An 18,807-nucleotide genomic window follows, 5' to 3' on the forward strand; every position below is an offset into this window, starting at 1 on the left:
CGGACGTACAAGCATTGCGGTTAGCCGGCATGCGGCAGGGACGAGTCACAGACACCGTGCCGTGACTGCAGTCGGGCACTGCAGGGTTCGCCACGCCCTGCCACGCTGCCCACGCACGCAATGTGACGATCCGTTCCCCGCGGTTGGGTTTGTCGCCAAGACGACACCCCTTCCTTCTCAAACTCCATATTAACGTGGTGATCAAATAGCATACAAATTCGCGACTATGGCCTTACCGTAAACCAGACTACTAACTCCTTGAGCTCGTAGAGCAGCACCTCGCTTCTTTTACGATGAGCTCCAAATAACTTTTGAGCAGGCAACTTACGTCGCATCGATTGATAATGGCTCGTGCGCCGCTTGCAGCACTTTGCCTGGTGCTGTGCTTTGCGCTCTCGGCGAGCACGAGCGAGGCAAGGGCTGATTTCAGAAAATGTGTTTTAGCAGAGGTCTCAGTACTTATACTAGGAACTGTTATTGGAAAGAGCTGGCTTGCGTGAGGGAAATGTGTAGCTGTCCGCGGAAAAATGTTGCACACACCCGCAAATCGGCAGTTTTCTGCATGCTAGCATACAACATCGAGGACTGACATGAAATAGCACTCCAAGGCAGTTTAGTTGCATACAGCGTCATACCTCCGGCCGCGTGCTGCGCCCGTGCTCGAGTCGGCCCCCTCCGCAAAACCTCGTCCCATCCCTGCAACCTCGCGCAGTCGTCGTCGAGCTCTCAGGATGTTTTCGCTGGATTCTTCAGGCGGCTGATGAAAAGCGGCGGGGTGCCCAATCCCGGCCTGGGGAAACGCGCCTTACCCAGGGACGCTAACACGACAGAGGCGGTGGCAAGTGCGTGCAGCGAGTCAAGGGATTGTAGTGCTTGTGCGGCGTGCGAGGCGACAGGGGCGCAGACGCTGGGTCATGGCAAGATGCCAAGTTGGGCGAGATGGGTGGGGTCATGGCAAGATGGGCGGGGGGGCGAGATTCCTAGGAACGCGGGAGCTTGAGACTTGAGATGTGGCGTTGCGCTTGGGAGCACGGGGCGTGCGAGGGGCGCGCGCTCACGTCACCGCTCACGTACTGACGTAACGCTGCTTCTGCAACACGGTTGGGCATGGTGCGACAGGCCTGTACGACCACCACATTCTGCACCAGTCCAATAAAGGTGAGCACGGAGAGGGTGCTGGGGTTGGCGGGGAACAAGCGGTGTGAATGACTACACGCGACACCCCCACTGGGCAGTGGGCACCCTGGACACGGCCGTACTCTCAGCGCCCACGAACTCAGATGGCACCATGCTCCGGCCTGACTCACGATGCCCCGCCTTTGCCTGTCATGCTCCCTGCAGCCCTAGGAACACGTGGCCGCAAGGGCCGCGGCTCGCGGGGTGGCGGCGGCGGCGGCAGCGGTGCGGCGGATGGGCACGTGCCGGCATGCGACCGCAGTGGCGGCAAGTGCAGCCTGTGCGCCATGACGCGGGGTGCATGGTGCGAGGAGTACCACAGGTGTGTGTGGGGGGGGGGGGGCGGCTGCGTGCGTGGGTGTGTGTGGGCGATACATGGCAGTGCTTCTGTATGCCTATGTAAGCCCTTACAGCTTGGTTACTGGGGCATGTCAGCAGGTCATCTGATGCGCACGCCTATGCTGTGACTATTGGTTTTGTGCGGGAGGCTGTTTGCTTGTCAGCACCGCGCCACGCCAGCACTGCGCTTATCATATCCCGCAAATGCACACGCCACAACTTACCGCGCACAAACACAAACCGCACACCGCACACGCTTACGCAAACTCACAAGTCCTTCCCTTACGAAGGTCTCAATCTCGAAACGCCGACGTACATCACGCACGTGTGCAGGCAGGACCGTGTGCCCTGGAAGCCCGGCCCGCGCGGCGACCGGGAGTGCCCCAAGACCAAGTGGGGCGTGTGTAACGGCGTGGGCAACTGCCACTACGACATCGGCGTGTGCCAGTGCCCGGCGGGTGCGTGCGTGCGTGCATGCGTGTACATGGGTGTGTTTTGGGGCTGGGTGGTGGTGCCGCAGTTGGGCTGGGTGGGTGGGTGCAGGGGTTGGGTGGATGGGCGCTGGAGTGGTTTATGGGTGCGTGAATGGCTGCGGGGCTGGGTGTGTTGCTCGGAGTGCGTGCCGTGGGTTGGCTGTTGCCGGTGGTGGCTGCGGAGAGAAGGGTGAGAAAGAGAGCTCGAATGCACAGTGACCGCTTTCATCCCCGGCTCGCAGGCTGGAAGGGCAGGGCATGTGACGCACCCGACAAGCGGCCCTGCACAAACGGCCACAAGTCGCAGAACGACCCAGTGGATCTGATTGTGGTGCGTGGTTGGCTGGGGGTGGGGAGGGGAGGTGGAGGGCTGGGCAGGCGGGGCGGCTGAGGCGGGGTTGAGGCCACAGGAGGTGTGTCGTGTGGTACGTGACAACGGCACACACGAATCAGATGCTGCAGTCCCCCCCTGCCTTAGCTCGTTGGGCTTGTTCAGATACGGTACCCTTCTCCGGATTTGCGCCTGGCTCTTAGTTCTCATGGGGTGGTGCAAACACGCCCCTTCCACCTCCGCCCCCGCCCCCGCCCCGCCCCTCCAGACGCACATTGGGGCGGACGGCATGGACTTAGACCTGTCGGAGGGTGGATGGACGGCGTCCCGCTGCGCAGGTGCGAGCGGCGGTTGAGAATGCGTTTTTGTTGTTGTTTAATAATTGAGACTTTGCATTCGCAGCATTGGATTTAGGAATGCGTTGTATGCGGTAGTATCATGGTCTTGTGCCGCTGTCCCAACTTGTCATTACTCGTGCCTTTCCCACTCGCTCCTGCACCCGTACAGCAAACCCGCTCCTACCGCCCACACCAAAAACCCAACACAGGCTTCTGTGACGCCGACCGCGCCTCGTGCTGGTGCCCGCCTGACACCAAGCACGGCCGGCGGCCGCCGCCACCCGACTCACCGCCTTGGGTGCGCTGGAGCCAGCGTGGGCGGCCCATCGGCGAGGCCTGCAAGCCGGGCAAGGTGAGGCGAGGAGGCCGTGGGAGGCGGGGCGGGTTATGTGCCCGAGCCCAACGACAAAGTCCCATCATCATCAGAAAGCCCACCCAGGGGGTAGGCGTTCATGTAGACCACGAAGTGCTTAAATTACGATGGGGGCGGATGAGGAGATGTTCGCATCATTCTCTGTAAGGAACAAGGGGCAACGGGCGGCGTGCTGCTGATGTGTGTTGCTGGTGTGTGTTGCCCTGGTGCAGCTTGAGGTTGCCCTGGCTTACCCTGCTCCGTGCCGATCGCATGGGTACCTAGATAGCCGTCGCCGTGTCGCATGAAGCCCTGACAACCCCACGTGTGGAGGCGGCCGTGTCGCGACGTTGACATCACAAACTCTGGAAATTTCCCCCAATGCCCAGGTGCCCAACAAGGAGGGCAAGGTGGTGGAGAACGACTGGGGCAACAAGGGCATGAGCCTGAGCGACCTGTGGGGGCCCAAGGTGAGTGGGGGGCACAGGGTGGGAGGCTGAGGGAATGAGCAGTAGTCAGACTCTTGCTGACAAGCTCCTTGTGACACTCGGTGGGCTGGACGCAGAATTGTTTGCTGTACACTATAATGCTGTGTGTGCATGCGCTTGCAGAGCTGGTGCAACGCGGACTCGGCGGGGCAGGTGCCGTCATCGGCCAAGTGAGTGGGATGGGGGCCGGAGTGTCGATCTGGTCGTGCGGGCCAAACCTGGGCGCGTGTTCGCTGCAGATCCGGAGACCCGGGCTATGTCACAGGTCGTGAAATGGGTAGGGTCTATGATTACCAAATCCAAAGTGCGGTCGACATCTTATGGGGGTGCCGGCGCTTGAAGCTTTTGCTACTTTGCTGCTGGGAGCCACTTTCCACGGCACCTGCTTACCGCTCACCGCCCTCCTGTGCCCCAACACGACCACCATCACCACCGCCTCTGCCACCGCCAAACCCGGGGCGCAGCCAAGCCTGTGGCGGCTGGCGCGGCTGTCAGGAGGAGGGCCTTCACGGCGCGTTGTGCTCGGACGTGAGCGAGGAGACCTGCCTCAACCAGTGCAGCGGGCGCGGCGAGTGCGACTCGGGGTTCTGCAGGTGGGGCTGCGGATCTCGAGGCGGGGGTGGGTGGGGGTGGGGTGGGGTGGGTTCTGGGCGCGGACATCGCGAGCATGTGGTAGGATGGGTTTTGGGTGGGGGCTGTCACGGGCATTGTTAGGGTATTCAAGACGCATGCATGGCCGAGCGGGCGGGGCACAGCATGAGGCGAATAGAGGGCAACCTCGGCTCCCGCGCGGCAGGCTAGCTGTCCCGCGCGCATCACGTAACGGACACGTCAGTGCCGCCGCCCATTCCCGTTGTGACAGCCACCCCCAACCCACATCTTGTATGGACGGCTATGGCCCCCCACCCCATGTTTGATGCAAACCGTTCGCATGAATGGCTATCCCCACCCCAGGTGCCTGGACGGCTGGTACGGCCACGACTGCGCGCGTCGGAAGGCTGGGGAGCCCACAGACGTGCCGGGTGAGTGGAAGGGTTGAGCCGTCTGGTGTGTAGGTGGTATCGGCTCAACAGGCACCGCGGTTTAGTTTGCAGCTGCCAGGGTGTGCAACGCTGCTTCCGGGCAAGCCGCAAAAACAGCGGGATGCCCAACCCTTCCCCCGCTCCTCAAACCCCACTCACAGGCTTGCAGGAGTCGCGACCCTGGCTCAAACCGCTGGTCGTGCCGGTGCCCGCCGCCGCCACTGAGCCGCCCACCGCCGCCGCAACCGCAACCGCCGTAACCGCCGCAGGCTCAACCGCCGCCGGCTCAACCGCTTCCGAGCAGGCGCCGGCGGGTCGGCTGCGGCCCCTCATCTACATCTACGACCTTCCACCGGAGTTCAACAGCCGTATGCACCAATTCAAGCTCACTAAGTGAGAAAGCTGCAGGATTTTCGAGTGTTCGAGTGGACAACTTCGGTAGTGTGAGCATGTTGTATACACAATTATTGTTTGGGTCGTGGACTGCCAGCTGAGCTCGCTCACACGCGCGCAGACCCCCGCCTTGCCAGCGGCGGCGGCTTTCTTGTCGCCCCTTTCTGTACTTCTTTCTCCCCCTTTGGGGGACTTTTGCGTTGGGCTCGGGCATGCTGTGTACCCCCCTATATGTATTGCATTGGGTTTGGTTTAGTTTGGGCTGGTATCTACAACCCCCCTTTCACACATCCCTCCCCCAACCTACCACAGCGACCACTGCGGCTACCGGCAGTCCTCTCACACGCCGCTCCCCTTCAATTTCCCCAAACGCCTTTGCCTGTGCTCCGCTCGTTGGTATGTACAACCCCCGTTGGTTTGGGTTTAGTTTGGGCTGGTATTTACAACCCCTCCCGTGCACCCTGCCTCCCTCCCCCCACCTACCCAGCGATCATTGCGGCTACCGGCAGTTCAGCGGCCCCTCCAACTCGTCGGAGCTGTTCGCGGACGGCTACAGTGTGGAGGTCTACTTCCACGAGGTGCTGGCCATCAGCCCACACAGGTGCGCTGGCGGCCGCGTGGTGGGGAGTGGGGAGTGGGGCGGGAGATGGGGCGTTACATTCATGACTAGTTAAGGAAGTGCTGGGGGGTGCTGGGCATCGGTCCGCACATGCTAGCCCTCCCCCCCGGCTCGGTTTGGTGGTAAGGGGGTGGAGAGATGGGGGTAATGGGGGTATCAGGCCGCACACGTGCTAGTCGGTTGGTTGGTGGGGCTGGGGTGAGAGGTCTGCTTACATGAGGCGCTGGCCATGAGCCCGCACAGGTCCGCTGGGGGCAGGGGCGGTTTCCACCGTCCCAGAGGCAGCAAAACTAAGAGAGGAATGGGAAAACAGCACCGCTGCCCACGCGAACTCCGCACCAGTCTGCATCCTCACCTCCACACCGTCGCCTCCCTCTGGGCGCTGACACTCCATATGGTCATTGCGAGATAACGGCTCCGCCCTGCCTACAAACCTTCCCCACCCCTCCCGCCATCTCACCTCTCCTCCCCCTCACTCCCACCCCCTCGCTCCAACCCCCTCGCCTAACCCCGCCCTCGCCTCCCTCCAGAACCTTCGACCCCGACGAGGCCGACTTCTTCTACCTGCCCGTGTACTACACCTGCTGGATGTGGCCGGTGAACGGCTGGGCAGACACGCCCTTCTGGGGGGCGCCCACATGTGAGCGGGCGGCGCTGGGTGCGGAGCACTGTGTGTGTGTGTGTGTGTGTGTGTGTGTGTGTGTGTGTGTGTGTGTGTGTGTGTGTGTGTATGTGTGTGTGTGTGCGCGTGTGCGTGTGTGCGTATGTGTGTTAAAGAGCACAAGGAAAACATGCGTATGTGTGTGTGTTTTTGTGTGCGGGTGCGTGCGTGTGTTTGTATGTGTGTGTCCGTGTGCGTGTGTGCGTGTGCGTGTGTGTGTTTGTATGTGTGTGTCCGTGTGCATGTGCGTGTGCATGTGCGTGGGTGCGGGTGCGGGTGTGTGCGTGCGTGTGTGTTGGGGTTGTCGGCGTGCAATTGGATTGTTCACTCATGTGACATAGAGCGCCATGTTCGCCGCCCGTCCTCGCTCAGCCATGCCCCTCAACAACCCCACCCCACCTCACGCCCGCTCACACATACACGTACCCGTTCACGCGCTCGCAGCCTGGCACCGGCCCTCCAACGCCGCCAACCTGTGGCTGGCCGCCAAGCGCTGGATCCAGCAGCACTTCCCGGTCAGTCAGGCAGGCAGGGCGGCAGGCAGGGGTGCGGGCAGGCAGGGGGGCTGGCACGGAGGGAGGCAGGCAGGGGGGAAGGCAGGGGGGCCGGGGCAGGCAGGCAGGCAGGCGGGGGCCGGAGCAGGGAGGGAGGCAAGGAAGGGAAGGGAGGCGGGCAGGCAAGGAGGCGGGTGGACAGGCGGGCATTCGGGCAGGCATTCGGGCAGACAGGCAGGCCCCACAAGAACCAGTGGCGTGTTGGGTGTGTAGTAGTGGTGCTTGTGCTGGCATGCAGCTGCGGGTGCTGGGCGGGGTGTAACGTGGTGACTGCTGTTGACGCAGTGCCCAGCTGCCTGCCACCCGGAGCCCAAGGCCGACCCAACTTACGCACGCCGCCCTAAAGCCGCCCTGCCGCCCTACCGCCGCCCTATCGCCGCCCTACCGCCGCCCTCACGCCGCCCTATTGCCGCCCTCACACAGTACTGGGACCGGCGCGGCGGCCGCGACCACATCTGGATGACCAACCACGACGAGGGCGCCTGCTATATGCCTACAGGTTGGTGCGAGGCAGGCGTGTGGCAGGCAGTGCTGCCCGAGCCCCACCCCCCTGCGACCCCCCCCCCCGCCTGCTGTCTACCTCGCTACCCTTCTCTGTACCAATCCTTGCAACCCCCCCCCCCCCGCCACCGTGACTTTAGTTAACGCATGCTGCGCCTGCCTGTCCCCTGCACGTGTGCTCTTTTTCCGCACCCAGACACCCGGCCGCCGGCCTTGATTGCCCGTGCTTCTCCCAATCTCAGCCGCATGCCGCTTACTCTCTCGCAATCCCCCTTCTTTGGGATTAGGAATAAACTTATCCCCCCCCAAATCTAACGAGTCATGCCTGGAACCCATCCCGCACCGCCACACACGCACAGAGATCTACAACTCCAGCATCATGCTGACGCACTGGGGCCGCCTGGACCTCAACCACACCAGCAACACCGCCTACGGCCCCGACAACTACTCCACTGGTCTCACCTGGCCCGACATCAACGGGGGCAGGGACGTGACGGAGCTGTGGGCCGGCCACCCCTGCTACGACCCCAAAAAGGTGAGAGACAGCGAATGTGTGTGTATGTGCGTGTGTGTGTACGGTATGTGTTATGTTGTGTTCGAAGAAGTGTTGGTGTGCGGAGGTGTGCGTGCGTGCGTGCGTGTGGGATGCAGCATGCTTACCGAAGCTGTGTATGGTTATGGGGGCGTAGTGATAATTGTTAGTTGGGTTCGCTGATCCCGGCGTTGACACTCCCACACATGTCGTTGCCTTTCACGGTCCCCTCCTCCTGCGGGCTAACCCTCACTGACACTCTCAGGACCTGGTAATTCCTGGCTTCAAGGTGAGAGCTGCACTTGTGTAAATGCAAGGCACTTGCGGGACAGCAGTATGCATGCAAACGTGCAACAAGCGTTCATGTCCGGATTGGGAGCATGATGGTGCCGAGGCCGGCGTGGCGGACGTGCGGGGTGCTCTGTGGGCGCGCTGTGACAAGAAAGCTGCTGCCCCTACCCCTGCCCATACCCATACACCCTTCCTGAACCCCTGACTCCTACTCCAACTCCTTTGCACCACCCTGCACCTACCGCCCCAGCCGCCCGAGCACTACAAGCGCTCGCCGCTGCTGGGCTTCCCGCCCTACCAGCGCGACATCCTGCTCTACCTGCGCGGCGACGTGGGCAAGCACCGCCTGCCCAACTACAGCCGCGGCACCCGCCAGAAGCTGTACAAGTGAGAGCGCGCCTGTCTGCGTGTGTGTGTGTGTGTGTTAAAGAGCACAAGGAAAACATTACGCGTAGGACAGTGTATGCGATGCAGAATTACGGCCGCGGATTACCTTCAGAGTATACTTACCGCAGCCGACCGTGTGTGTGTGTGTGTGTGTGTGTGTGTGTGTGTGTGTGTGTGTGTGTGTGTGTGTGTGTGTGTGTGTGTGTGTGTGTGTGTGTGTGTGTGTGTGTGTGTGTGTGTGCACGTGTGACTGCCTGTGAGCGCGGCGGGGGGTGCGGGGGGAGCGTTGTTTGTCACCGTTCCAGATAAGAAACCAGAGAGAGAGAAGACGCACGGAAGTTTTGTTGTGCTGAAATGGGGAGGTCTTATAAAGGCAAGCAATGTGGGTTCGCTCGCCAGGCGCGGCCAGGGCTAGGAGCGCGCCAGCGCGCCATGTAACAAGCCACACGCGCACACGCGGCCTCTCATCCCATCGCCATACCCACGTTGTGTCCTTGTCCGTACGGCGCAGGCTGTCTCAGGCTCACGGCTGGATTGCCGAGCACCGCATCTTCATCGGCGAGAAGTACGAGCTGGTGGGCGATTATTCGGACCACCTGGCCAGGAGCGTGTTCTGCGCGGTGGTGCCGGGTGCGTGGCTGTGGCTGGGGGCTGTGGGGCGTGTGTGTGTGTGTGTGTGTGTGTGTGTGTGTGTGTGTGTGTGTGTGTGTGTGTGTGGTGTTTGGGGGGGGTGTTGAGAGGATGGGATGGAGGTGCAGGTAGCTGGGGGATACTTGTAGCGGGGTGGTGAAGGTGTGTATGTATGGTGAGGTTGGGTAGGGTGGGGTAGATGGATGGGCGGGTGGGTGGATGTGGGGTTGCGGGGGGCGTACCCCTTGTCGTCCGGAGGGCCACCGTCCATGCTGCAGGGTCCCCCTCCTCCGTCACTGCCTTGCCTGAGGGCCAGTTCAGCACCTCACCAGCCGCCCCTCCCGCACCCTTCCCCCGCACCCTCCTACTCCAACCGGCCCCTGCTCCAACCAGCCCCTCCCCCAACCTCCAAACCGCCAAACCTCCAACCAGGCGACGGCTACGCGATGCGCTTCGAGGACGCGGTCCTGCACGGCTGCCTGCCGCTCGTGATCATGGACCGCACGCACGCCGTGTTCGAGTCCATCCTGGACATCGACGGCTTCAGCCTGCGCATCAGCGAGGCGGCGCTGGACGAGCACCTGCCGGCGCTGCTCAAGGCCATCGCGCCGGAGCAGGTGCGGCCCTGGGTGCGGCCCTGGGTGCGGCCCTGGGTGCGGCCCTGGGAGCGGCCCTGGGTGCGGCCCTGGGTGCGGCCCTGGGTGCGGCCCTGGGTGCGGCCCTGGGTGCGGCCCTGGGTGCGGCCCTGGGTGCGGCCCTGGGTGCGGCCCTGGGTGCGGCCCTGGGTGCGGCCCTGGGGGCGGCCCGGGGTGCGGCCCTGGGTGCGGCCCTGGGTGCGGCCCTGGGTGCGGCCCTGGGTGCGGCCCTGGGGCCGGCCCTGGGGGCGGCCCTGGGGAGCGGCCAGTCGGGGTCTCGGGCGGGGCGTCGGGCGGGGCGTCGGGCGGGATAAGAGCACGGGATAAGAGGGGGTTGTAGATACCAGCCTGAAACAAACCGAACCCAATGCAATAGAGCGAGGAGGAGAGCGTGGCCTATGCCGGGGTAGGTGCGGCCCTGGGTGCGGCTAGTTGGGCGGGATAGGGAGGGCGGGATAGAGAGGGCGGGGTAGGGAGGAGGGGATCAAGAGGGGGCACGGCTGTTCATGGAAGACGGAGTGGATAAACTGCAAGTTTGGCGTGCCGACGCCCAGTGGGAACAGCGGCTGAACAGGACAAGCCCATCCCCTCACTGCCGCAGATTGAGCGCATGCAGCGGCGGCTGGCCCTGGTATGGCACCGGTGAGGAAGAGAGGGCGCATGTGAGGATGTCGTAGAAGCAGACGTAATTACAAGGCAAACGACGGGCCGGGATCGTGTGTGCGTAGACGTAGCGGCAAGGACGTAGATGGCTGCCGTACTTCCCAAGCCCCGATCTCACACATGTACCAGGTGGCCTGCTCATTCCTGCCAACACTTCCTTACCCTCATGCGCCGCCTCCTGCTTGCCCCTCCCGCTGCTCCTCCGCCCCCGCATTTCCTCAGCTACGCCTACGCGCACGGCCCGCTGGTGAACACCGCCCTGCGGTCCGCCACGCAGCGGAGCCTGGGCATCAAGGAAGATGACCCAGAAGACCTGAGGGTGCGAGCTGGCAGGCGGGGGAGATGGGGATGTGGGTGGGGGAGGCTTGCGCGGGGAGATGGGATGCACGGGAGGAGGCAGCCAGGGTTTCACACGCGTGCACGCTTCACGGGGCAGGGGGAATGCGGCCAAGATGTCCGGTGCTGGCTCATGCCTGGCGACCGAGCCCCAGTATGACTTGAATTCCTTGGTATCTTGCGATCGACCGCCCCGCGCAAACTCCATATTTTCAAGCCTGCACACATGCACACGCACGCACGCTCGCAGGAGCGCATGAAGGAGCTGCACACGCAGGTGCCCCCCGAGCACCCCTACCAGCCCGTGCACAATTTCCCCGTGCACACAGACGCCTTCGCCACCATCATGCAGGTAGGAGGCGGTTGGGGCCCAGGCCATTCAGGCCTTGCTGAGCTTGCTTGAGGGTGGGGTGCGGCGCACACCAGGGGCGTAAGCGAGGGCCTGCGCTGCAACACGACTTGAGGGTGGGCACTGTCCATGCCTGCGAGTATGCCGCAGCGCCAAGCCCCTGACAAGTATGCCGCAGCGCGAAGCCCCTGACACTGTGTGCCGTGTCCGGTCCGCTGCCCTCACGCAGTGGCTGCACTCGAGGATCAAGGACACACGGGGCCCCGCCGCGGGCGCCACAACGGCGGCGCCAGGAGTTGGAGGTGGAGGTGGAGGAGGTGTGACGTCAGAGCAATAGTCTGGTGGAGATGGAGATGGAGGTGGAGGAGGTGGGACGTCCAGGCAGTAGCCTACTGATGTCTGAGCAGAGGTAGCTGTGAGAGGGTGCTGCAAATCTGGTTGAAAAGAGCTTGGAATGGGCGGGGCAGGCCACACGGGAGGAGGGAAGGTCAATATGGCGCCACTGCTGGAGAAGCACAGGGTTGGATTGGCGTTTGCCGTGGCGTTTAGGATAGAGAGGCGCTGGTCACTTTAACTATGAGGAAGATTACAAGGCAGTGTCACGGATCTTGGCGTGCGCGTGCGTGAGCGTGGCGGCGGTGGTGGTCCCATATCTGCCCCGTCTGCGCCGTCCATGCTACGCGTGGGAAGAAGAAGAGGTCGCGAGGGCAGCGCTGGGTGCCGTAGAAGCTGCGGGTAGGTGCAGGTGTTGAGCGTGGGTGCGAAGGGCTGGAGGTGTTCTAGCAGCAGTGAACCCCCGTATTGTCTATTTCATTACGGGGTCGCGCAAAGTTATGTCACGCGGCACTGCCAGGCTGGCATTGCGCCTTGTGCCTGGATGCTCAGCTGGCTTTAGCATGTGCCAAGCAATGCGGTCGTGGGCGACAGTCGGATGGTTGCGGCCGCGCCGCCGCTGCTGCTATTAGCTACCAAGGGGCAGAGCTTTTGCTCAAGCCTAATCACAGGGCCCCTGCAACCCTGAGGAGTCAGCACTGCGGCCTGACGGCTGATGCCCAAGCAAGGTGCTTAGTTGACCACGGTGCCGGTGATGAACGCGTTGCTTGCCCAGGGGGGGGGGTAAATTCGACTGGGAAAGGCCCCATGTTCTAAATGAAAGTACTTGACGAGAGGATTCCAAATCCACTCTCAGAGTTTTCAATCAGGGTAGTAATTGCAAAGTTGTGAGCGCTCAAAGTTCAGGGTCGGTCGTCGCGTTGTCTGCCACGCCCTAACCCTACCTGGACTGCAGCGGGCACTGCTAGAGTTGCTACGGTCCTGAAGCCGGGCACTGTGCAACAGTAACTTCTAGCACCTCCGGCGGTAGCTGTGGCTGTGCATGGGTTCCTTGCGGCATGTCGAAGTGTCCAGTGTTCGTGACTTCTGTATGTACGCGTAGAAATTTGCTCAAAATCCGCCGAAGGCGGAGAAGTATTTTTGGAGTTATGGGCCGCGCTGCTACTAAGTGTAGACGTTTTGGCCACGCAGATTTGGCGGTAGCTGAAGACGTTTGGGCAAAATATTCCGGGCGTAGATGCCGCGGGAGGGTTCACCTACGCTCTGACACCGCGGGCCTGAGGTCATCTACAAGATACGGGCACTGGGTATGTCGTATCCTGGCGCGGGGATAAGGGGGAGGGGGGATGTGGAAGAGGGGACGTGGAAGAGGGGGCGGCAGGGGGGGGGTAGAAAGCTCAGGTTCTTACCCCATGCACAAAATTACAGAGCTTTAAGAGAGCATTTTGTACGTTAGTTTTACCAGGAGGTGTCTGGTGAGGAAGTTCTGGGCCGCCCAAATTGGGGGGTCGGTCGTCGTCTCTGGGGGTCCGCCGGGTTTCGGGAGCAGCACATATCCCCACGTTCGGCACATGTGCACTGACACGGCTGGGCTCTCTAGCGCTGGTGCGCATGAATTCACGTTTAACAAAGCTGCCGATGCACACTGTCCAATTGTCACACGGCAGAGAGTTGAGCGCGGGGTGGGCTGGGTCGAGGGGATTTCTACGGATAGGATCCCGCGCGCGTGTGACCGAAGTCTCAGAACAGGACCGCTGATGGCACAGCGTGATAGTGCTTGTCGAGAGGAGTCGATTGGCGACACGTGGGTGCTGAATGGAGGTGGGTTGACCCCTCAACAACATGCTTTTGTCCGTGGGGGCGTTGGTCGTCCCCTCAAGGGGGTCCCGGGAAAATTGCGGGGCTGGCACTTTGTTTCCTCCCCCCCTGTGTGCGGTCCTGACGGTCCACAACTTCTTCAAACACACGGGGCGTTAGCAATCCAGCCAATTTTAAATTCGTGTAGAAGTGGAAAGGGCCGAAAGGTGACGTATGGGCCCATGCTTCCTAAACAAGCTGTGCACAGTACTCCCTTGCCCTCAACTTTCCCTTGCTCAGGCGTCCAGGCACGTACATCTAACAGTTACGTGTACAGTTTGCTGGGAATCGGCCATGTCCAGTCGCAGGTCGCCCAGCAACGACAGATGCCAGGTGTTTATCCGATGCGCCCATGATAGGCCGCTAATATATGTGGCCTATATTACCGGATGGCAATATTCATGCGACACTACTTGTTTCCGTCCCTTGCTTTAACGACAGATGCGCTTCTGCCTTACCGAGATTTCTGCCTGACCGCAGTGAGGTTTCACTCTCAGCGCATCTAAACCTCGACAATCTTTATGTGGCCTTACATTGCACGGTAGGCAATGGAGCGCTCGGCAACGAAGCAGCAGCGACTCTCTGCTGCAGGCGGACGAGTTGTCGCGGGCTCAGAGTCGAACGAGGAGCAAACAGGCCTTGATAGACTGCCTCAGGAGATAGTAACAAGAATACTGACTCAAGTCATTAACAGTGGCCGTGGCCGTGGCGCATACGCATCTTGCCGGGGCTGGCGCGAGCTCTTTCTTTCTCCATTGTCGACGATCGACGGCGCGGCGCACTACCTCCTGCACAAATGTGGTAGCAATGACGCCATCACTGCCATTTATGTTGGCAAGTACTCCGGTATCCTGCAGCTGATGGTCCAACTGGACACTACTCGGCGGCAGGCCCTGCCAGGCCTGAGGCACAGCGCCAAGCCCCTGCCGGGCGCCGTGCCCGGCCCCCCGCCGCACGCCCCCCTCCCGCTCCCGCTGCCGCTCCCCCCGACCAGCGACCTGGACTTCGCGGCTGCTCTTGAGATCTTTGACAGCGAGGGGGCCGAGCAGCTTGCCTGGATCGATACGGAAGACAGACTGGCGCAACAGCTTGTGGAGAGGCTAGTTTCGTTGGGCGCCACAGTCAACTTCAAGCAGCTCCTTTCACGGGCGTGCGCCGCAGGCCACATTTGCCTCGTTCGGCGACTTCTGTCATGCGAACTGCAGCTATTGCTGCCGCCACCAGGCAGGGCGCCGCAGCCGCCAGAGTCAATGCTGTCACGGCAACAGCGGGCGTGCAAGGACCTGCGATGGACGTTTCTGGTGGCATGCTACGTGGACACAATCAAGCAAGCCCGCCACGCCGGCCGCTGCATGAAGCTACTGCAGCTACTGCGGAAATTATACCGGGAGCAGGAGGCAGGTGACGGCGGTGGCGGCGGCCCTGCTGCTTACGCCGGTGCTGATGTCCCGGATCGTCTTTGCAATCTAGAGCGTCAGTCTCTGGCGGCAAATACGAACCCGCGCGTGGTGCTGGGACTCGTGACGTGGATGGCACACCCATGGGCCTCTGGCGCCGCCTTCCGCACCTCCGGCGGCGCCGCTGGAGCAGCAGGAGCTACTGCCGGCGCTACGGCGGCCGGTCCCTCTACGTCCGCGTCGTCATCAGGCACCGCTGCCATGCTGCTGCCTACTGCTGCTACCGTTGCAGACAGGCTGGCCCCCTGGAGTGTGTGCAGCAGAGAGCACGGTACCAGTGCTGCTACTGCTGCCGACGTCACCAGCGCCACGGTCCCCGAGCCGCTGCCGAGTCGGCGCAAGCGGCAGATGCTACAGCGGGAGCAGGCGAGCCAGCAGCGGTAGGAGACGCCGGCGGCAGCGGCGGTAGCAGCGACAACGTGTACAGTGCCACTGAGGCAGGTCGGCGGCAGGACCTCTCCTGGTGGCGCCACCCTCTCATTAGCTGCTGCCGCCCGGAGGAAGTTTTGCATGGACCTGCTGCAAAAGGCAGTGCCTCTGGGGAACGCCCGACTCGTCAAAGTGCGTGGTTGCGGGCGTCATAACGTGCGGGCGGGAACGCGCGATCTGCGCCCTGATGTCCGGCAATGCATATAATAACGCGCGTGCATGCATGCCAGTTTGATGCGCACGTGCGTACTGTATGCGGACCGTCCGTTTTACCAAGAACTTGTTTGCACTATGTGTGTCGTCCAGGCGCTGCTGCACTCGGGCCTGCCAGCCCCCGCCGATGCAGCCACGACGGTCCTGACAGCCAGTGGCGACCGCAGCAGTGAGGAGCTGGTGCGCTGGTTCGTTCTGCGCCGTGACACGCCCCTGCCCCAGCAACCGACCCAGCAGCCGACCCAGCAGCCGCAGCAGCAGCCACTGCAGACTCAGCAGCCGCCTCTGTTACAGCCGCCGCCGCAGCCGCCACAGCCGCCGCTTCAGTCCCCCACTGCGGTCAGTGGCAGCGGCGGCAGCAGTAGCATCCGCAACATCAGTGGGATGGGTGGAGCCAGCAGCAGCAGCAGCAGCAGCGGCGGCCTTGCTTGCGGCTCTTTGGACAGGGCCGCGGCGGCGGTGTGTGTGAAGCAGCAGCTGCGGGAAATGGAGAGCTTGGCGGAAGATGAGCAGGCTCAGGCGTCGCTGCAGCGGTTGATCACAGAAGCAGTAGACCGCGGCTGGTCAGATGACAGCGTCTTGGGGCTCATGGCGCTGCGTCTGCTGGCAGCGAAAGCAAAGCATGGGCGTAACTTGCCGCCCACGGATATGGCTCCAGCTGCACCGGCAGCGGCGGCGGCTGCACCGGCAGCGGTGGCGGCTGCAGCGACTGAGGCGGCAGCTGCAGCAGCTGAGGCGGCGGCGGTGGCTGCAGCGGCTAAGGCGGCTGCTGCAGCGACTGAGGCGGCGGCGGTGGCCGCAGCGACTGAGGCGGCGGCAACGTTGGCTGCAAGGACTGAGGCGGCGGCGGTGGCTAAAGCGACTAAGGCGGCAGCTGCAGCGACTCAGGCGGCGGCGAATGTGAAAAAGGCGGCGGCGGCTTTGGCTGCAGCGACTGATGCGGCGGCTGCGGCGGCTGCGGCAGTGGCTGCAGCGACTAAAGCGGCGGCTGCGGCGGCTGCGGCAGCGGCTGCAGTGAATGAGGCAGCGACTTCAGCGACTGAGGCGGCGGCGGTGGCTGCAGTGACTGAGGCTGCGGCTGCAGCGACTGAGGCGGCGGCTGCAGTGACTACAGAGGCGGCGGCGGCGGATGCTGCTGCCGTGAGTGAGGCGGCGGTAGCGGCAATTAGCAGGAAGATAAGGCAAGCGGCGGCGGCCGGTGGCAGCTACAGTGTTGTTGCGTCCGGTCGCGACGATGTTTCAAGGTGGCTGCTGGGTCGATTCCTCCAGGCCACACGGTATGTACGTATGTGTGTGCGCGCATGTAGCTACCTAGTCCTTGCTAAGCAGCAGCCAACTGGCTAGCTGACTGCGCTAGCCGTCGTGTCAGCTGTTGCCGCTGACTGATGATGACCTTGCTTGCTCTAGATGTGCATGCGCTAGCGGACAAATCAAACAAAGACTGCAACGGTGGCTCCGGAACTGCATGGAAACAGGGGGGGCCGAGCGGGCTTGGTGGTTGCGATGCTGGCGCTCCGCTGGGTTGCACCTGCCGACCTCACGGCCGAGCACCTCTGTGCCCTCGCGGCGCCGGCGGCGGCTGGCGGCGGTGCTGGCGCAGCAGCAGCCGCTGCCGATGCAGCGGCAACAGCAGCAGCTGAGGCGGAAACGGCGGAGGCAGTGGAGGTGCTTTTGCGTGTGGGCAGCACCGTGTACGGAGCGGACTCGCGCGCGTGCTACGACGCGCTACTGCAGGCCATTGGGCGCGGGTGAGATCCGAGTGAAGTGGTGAAGGCGTTCGTTCCTACCTTGCTTGTGGTCGCACCCACCGTCCATTCCTGCACACCCACGCGCCGCACCACAATCACTTACGGTACACGTACGCACACCGAACCACAGGCCGCCGGCGCTCCCAACAATCCGAGTGCTGCTGCGGCACGGCGTGGCGCCCACAGCGGCGCACCTCGACGCGGCAGCCGTGGCGGGGGTTGTATGGTAGCAGCCTGTGACGGCTTGTCCGCTGCAGCCGCCACGGCTGCTGCAGCCGCCAGCGAAGCTGCTGCTGCCGCTGCGACAGATTCAGCTGGCACCATGATGCAGCTACAGCCGTCCCAGCCCTGGGTGGTGCTGACTCACCTCCTGGTTCCGCACATGCCACACATGGGCGCGCACAGCTCCGACGTTGCGGCTGCCGGCGGCAGTAGCAGAACTGCATTGCAGCAGCACTGAGCATCGTTGATAACACGGCGCCAAGAGCACGACTGGGGCGCATGCGGCGACTAATTTGCGGAGTGCGGTGGCGGTGTCGGGCCACATGGGCCGCCGGCATGCGCCGGCCGGCATGTATGGAGGCGCTACAGCAGGAGCGGCCGGCGGCGGTGGCGCCCGCGAATAAATTTGGCGGCAATGACGGTAGTTGCGAGGATGGCGGCCGTGCTCGGAAAGCTAGCGCATGCGCAGTAGCGGCATGGGTGGCGGGGGCGGGGGCAGCTGGCGGTGGTGTTAGGTTGTGTTGGGAACTGGGAGGCAGTGCTTGCATGACGACAGCAGCGGCAATGGTGGCTGTTACATACGTGCTGGATGAGATGGGACATGTATGGCAAGGGAAGGAAATGGCTGATCGTACATGCTGAATGCGCCTAGATCGTGCGGGGGGTACACACATGTCCCAGCAGCCCTGCCTCCAGCCCACAACGGTAAATGGAGCGAGCTAGGATTTACAGACGGCGCTGCAGGTGGCGTACCTGTGCTGGGGCCTCCTCTGCGGTCCAGAGATCAGGGTGGGATGGAGTGATGGATCCATGCGAAGTGGGCAGCAGGACAGGCATAACAACAGAGTAGGGTGACCGCACTCCACGTCACTGGCTGGCTCGTGCGTCAGCAGGTCCTTGTGCTATGATTGCAGAATAAAATTGGAAGATACGAGTCGCAGTACTATGCGGGTGTCGCAATCCGAGCGAGCACAGAGTTGGCATTCTTGACACGGTGCTGATCACATGACTGTCACACGTCACTACTGGCTCCGTTCCAGGTGGGTGCATTTTGTGGGTTTCGCGTTGTCGCGGCGAATGGCAGCAGCCTAGTTGCGAGCTGGAACGCGTCCGCCCCTGCAAGCGGCAGCAGTCTCCACGACACTCGGACTCCGTTTGGCGTGCCGAATGCGGAGCAGCGTGGAGCGCGCACCGGTGTCTCGTCTCGAAGGTAACAAGTAACCGCATTGCCGCTGACACTAACTTCTTTCGTGATGTTTATTGCTAGCCTGGAGCTCGCGACGGCGTCTTGCATTCGCATTCACTCGCAAGCACTTCGTCACTACTGTAAGTGCCAGGCCTTCGCGGCGCAGCAGGACCGCGTGACATGACACCGTGCGTCCTGCGTGCCTGCGTTCACTGCTTCCTTCCCTTGCGCTGTACTGGATTGTATCTTCAACAGTCCAACATCGGAGATGACTCTAGGGTGATCTCGCTCG

The 18,807-nt window shown here is 62.6% G+C and overlaps 3 protein-coding genes across 3 annotated transcripts; all 3 read left to right on the top strand.

Annotated features, from left to right (window-relative positions):
- The first annotated feature begins 135 nt into the window (after positions 1 to 135).
- CHLRE_11g467660v5 (uncharacterized protein) lies at positions 136 to 13,037 on the top strand. The gene is made up of 26 exons (XM_043067413.1): positions 136 to 413; positions 713 to 842; positions 1,120 to 1,158; positions 1,342 to 1,498; positions 1,849 to 1,973; positions 2,231 to 2,319; positions 2,588 to 2,657; positions 2,867 to 3,009; positions 3,399 to 3,479; positions 3,621 to 3,667; positions 3,962 to 4,090; positions 4,452 to 4,519; positions 4,681 to 4,912; positions 5,400 to 5,513; positions 6,062 to 6,171; positions 6,637 to 6,707; positions 7,170 to 7,245; positions 7,607 to 7,782; positions 8,045 to 8,068; positions 8,321 to 8,457; positions 8,969 to 9,087; positions 9,520 to 9,704; positions 10,324 to 10,364; positions 10,608 to 10,704; positions 10,972 to 11,073; positions 11,300 to 13,037. The coding sequence occupies exons 1-26, from the start codon at positions 345 to 347 to the stop codon at positions 11,405 to 11,407; spliced, it is 2,739 nt and encodes a 912-aa protein (XP_042919410.1). The 5' UTR covers positions 136 to 344; the 3' UTR covers positions 11,408 to 13,037.
- Positions 13,038 to 13,685: 648 nt separating this feature from the next.
- On the top strand, positions 13,686 to 15,147 carry CHLRE_11g467661v5 (uncharacterized protein). Its single transcript, XM_043067414.1, has one exon. The coding sequence runs from the start codon at positions 14,121 to 14,123 to the stop codon at positions 15,099 to 15,101; it is 981 nt and encodes a 326-aa protein (XP_042919411.1). The 5' UTR covers positions 13,686 to 14,120; the 3' UTR covers positions 15,102 to 15,147.
- A 48-nt stretch (positions 15,148 to 15,195) lies between these two features.
- On the top strand, positions 15,196 to 18,671 carry CHLRE_11g467662v5 (uncharacterized protein). The gene is made up of 4 exons (XM_043067415.1): positions 15,196 to 15,278; positions 15,453 to 16,636; positions 16,835 to 17,107; positions 17,238 to 18,671. Exons 1-4 carry the CDS (start codon positions 15,228 to 15,230, stop codon positions 17,335 to 17,337), a joined length of 1,608 nt encoding a protein of 535 aa, XP_042919412.1. The 5' UTR covers positions 15,196 to 15,227; the 3' UTR covers positions 17,338 to 18,671.
- The last annotated feature ends 136 nt before the right edge of the window (positions 18,672 to 18,807 follow it).

Source organism: Chlamydomonas reinhardtii, chromosome 11 (assembly GCF_000002595.2).
Source record: "Chlamydomonas reinhardtii strain CC-503 cw92 mt+ chromosome 11, whole genome shotgun sequence".
NCBI classification, from domain to species: domain Eukaryota; kingdom Viridiplantae; phylum Chlorophyta; class Chlorophyceae; order Chlamydomonadales; family Chlamydomonadaceae; genus Chlamydomonas; species Chlamydomonas reinhardtii.

What these genes read in the sequence shown, in the direction of transcription:
- CHLRE_11g467660v5 (XM_043067413.1), top strand. Translation starts at nt 345, where the DNA reads ATGGCTCGTGCGCCGCTTGCAGCACTTTGCCTGGTGCTGTGCTTTGCG. An exon ending in CGTGTGCCAGTGCCCGGCGG is followed by an intron (nt 1,974 to 2,230) that starts GTGCGTGCGTGC and finishes CCCGGCTCGCAG; the next exon opens with GCTGGAAGGGCAGGGCATGT. An exon ending in CTGGCCATCAGCCCACACAG is followed by an intron (nt 5,514 to 6,061) that starts GTGCGCTGGCGG and finishes GCCTCCCTCCAG; the next exon opens with AACCTTCGACCCCGACGAGG.
- CHLRE_11g467661v5 (XM_043067414.1), top strand. Translation starts at nt 14,121, where the DNA reads ATGGTCCAACTGGACACTACTCGGCGGCAGGCCCTGCCAGGCCTGAGG.
- CHLRE_11g467662v5 (XM_043067415.1), top strand. Translation starts at nt 15,228, where the DNA reads ATGGACCTGCTGCAAAAGGCAGTGCCTCTGGGGAACGCCCGACTCGTC. An exon ending in CGATTCCTCCAGGCCACACG is followed by an intron (nt 16,637 to 16,834) that starts GTATGTACGTAT and finishes GCATGGAAACAG; the next exon opens with GGGGGGCCGAGCGGGCTTGG. An exon ending in CTGCAGGCCATTGGGCGCGG is followed by an intron (nt 17,108 to 17,237) that starts GTGAGATCCGAG and finishes ACCGAACCACAG; the next exon opens with GCCGCCGGCGCTCCCAACAA.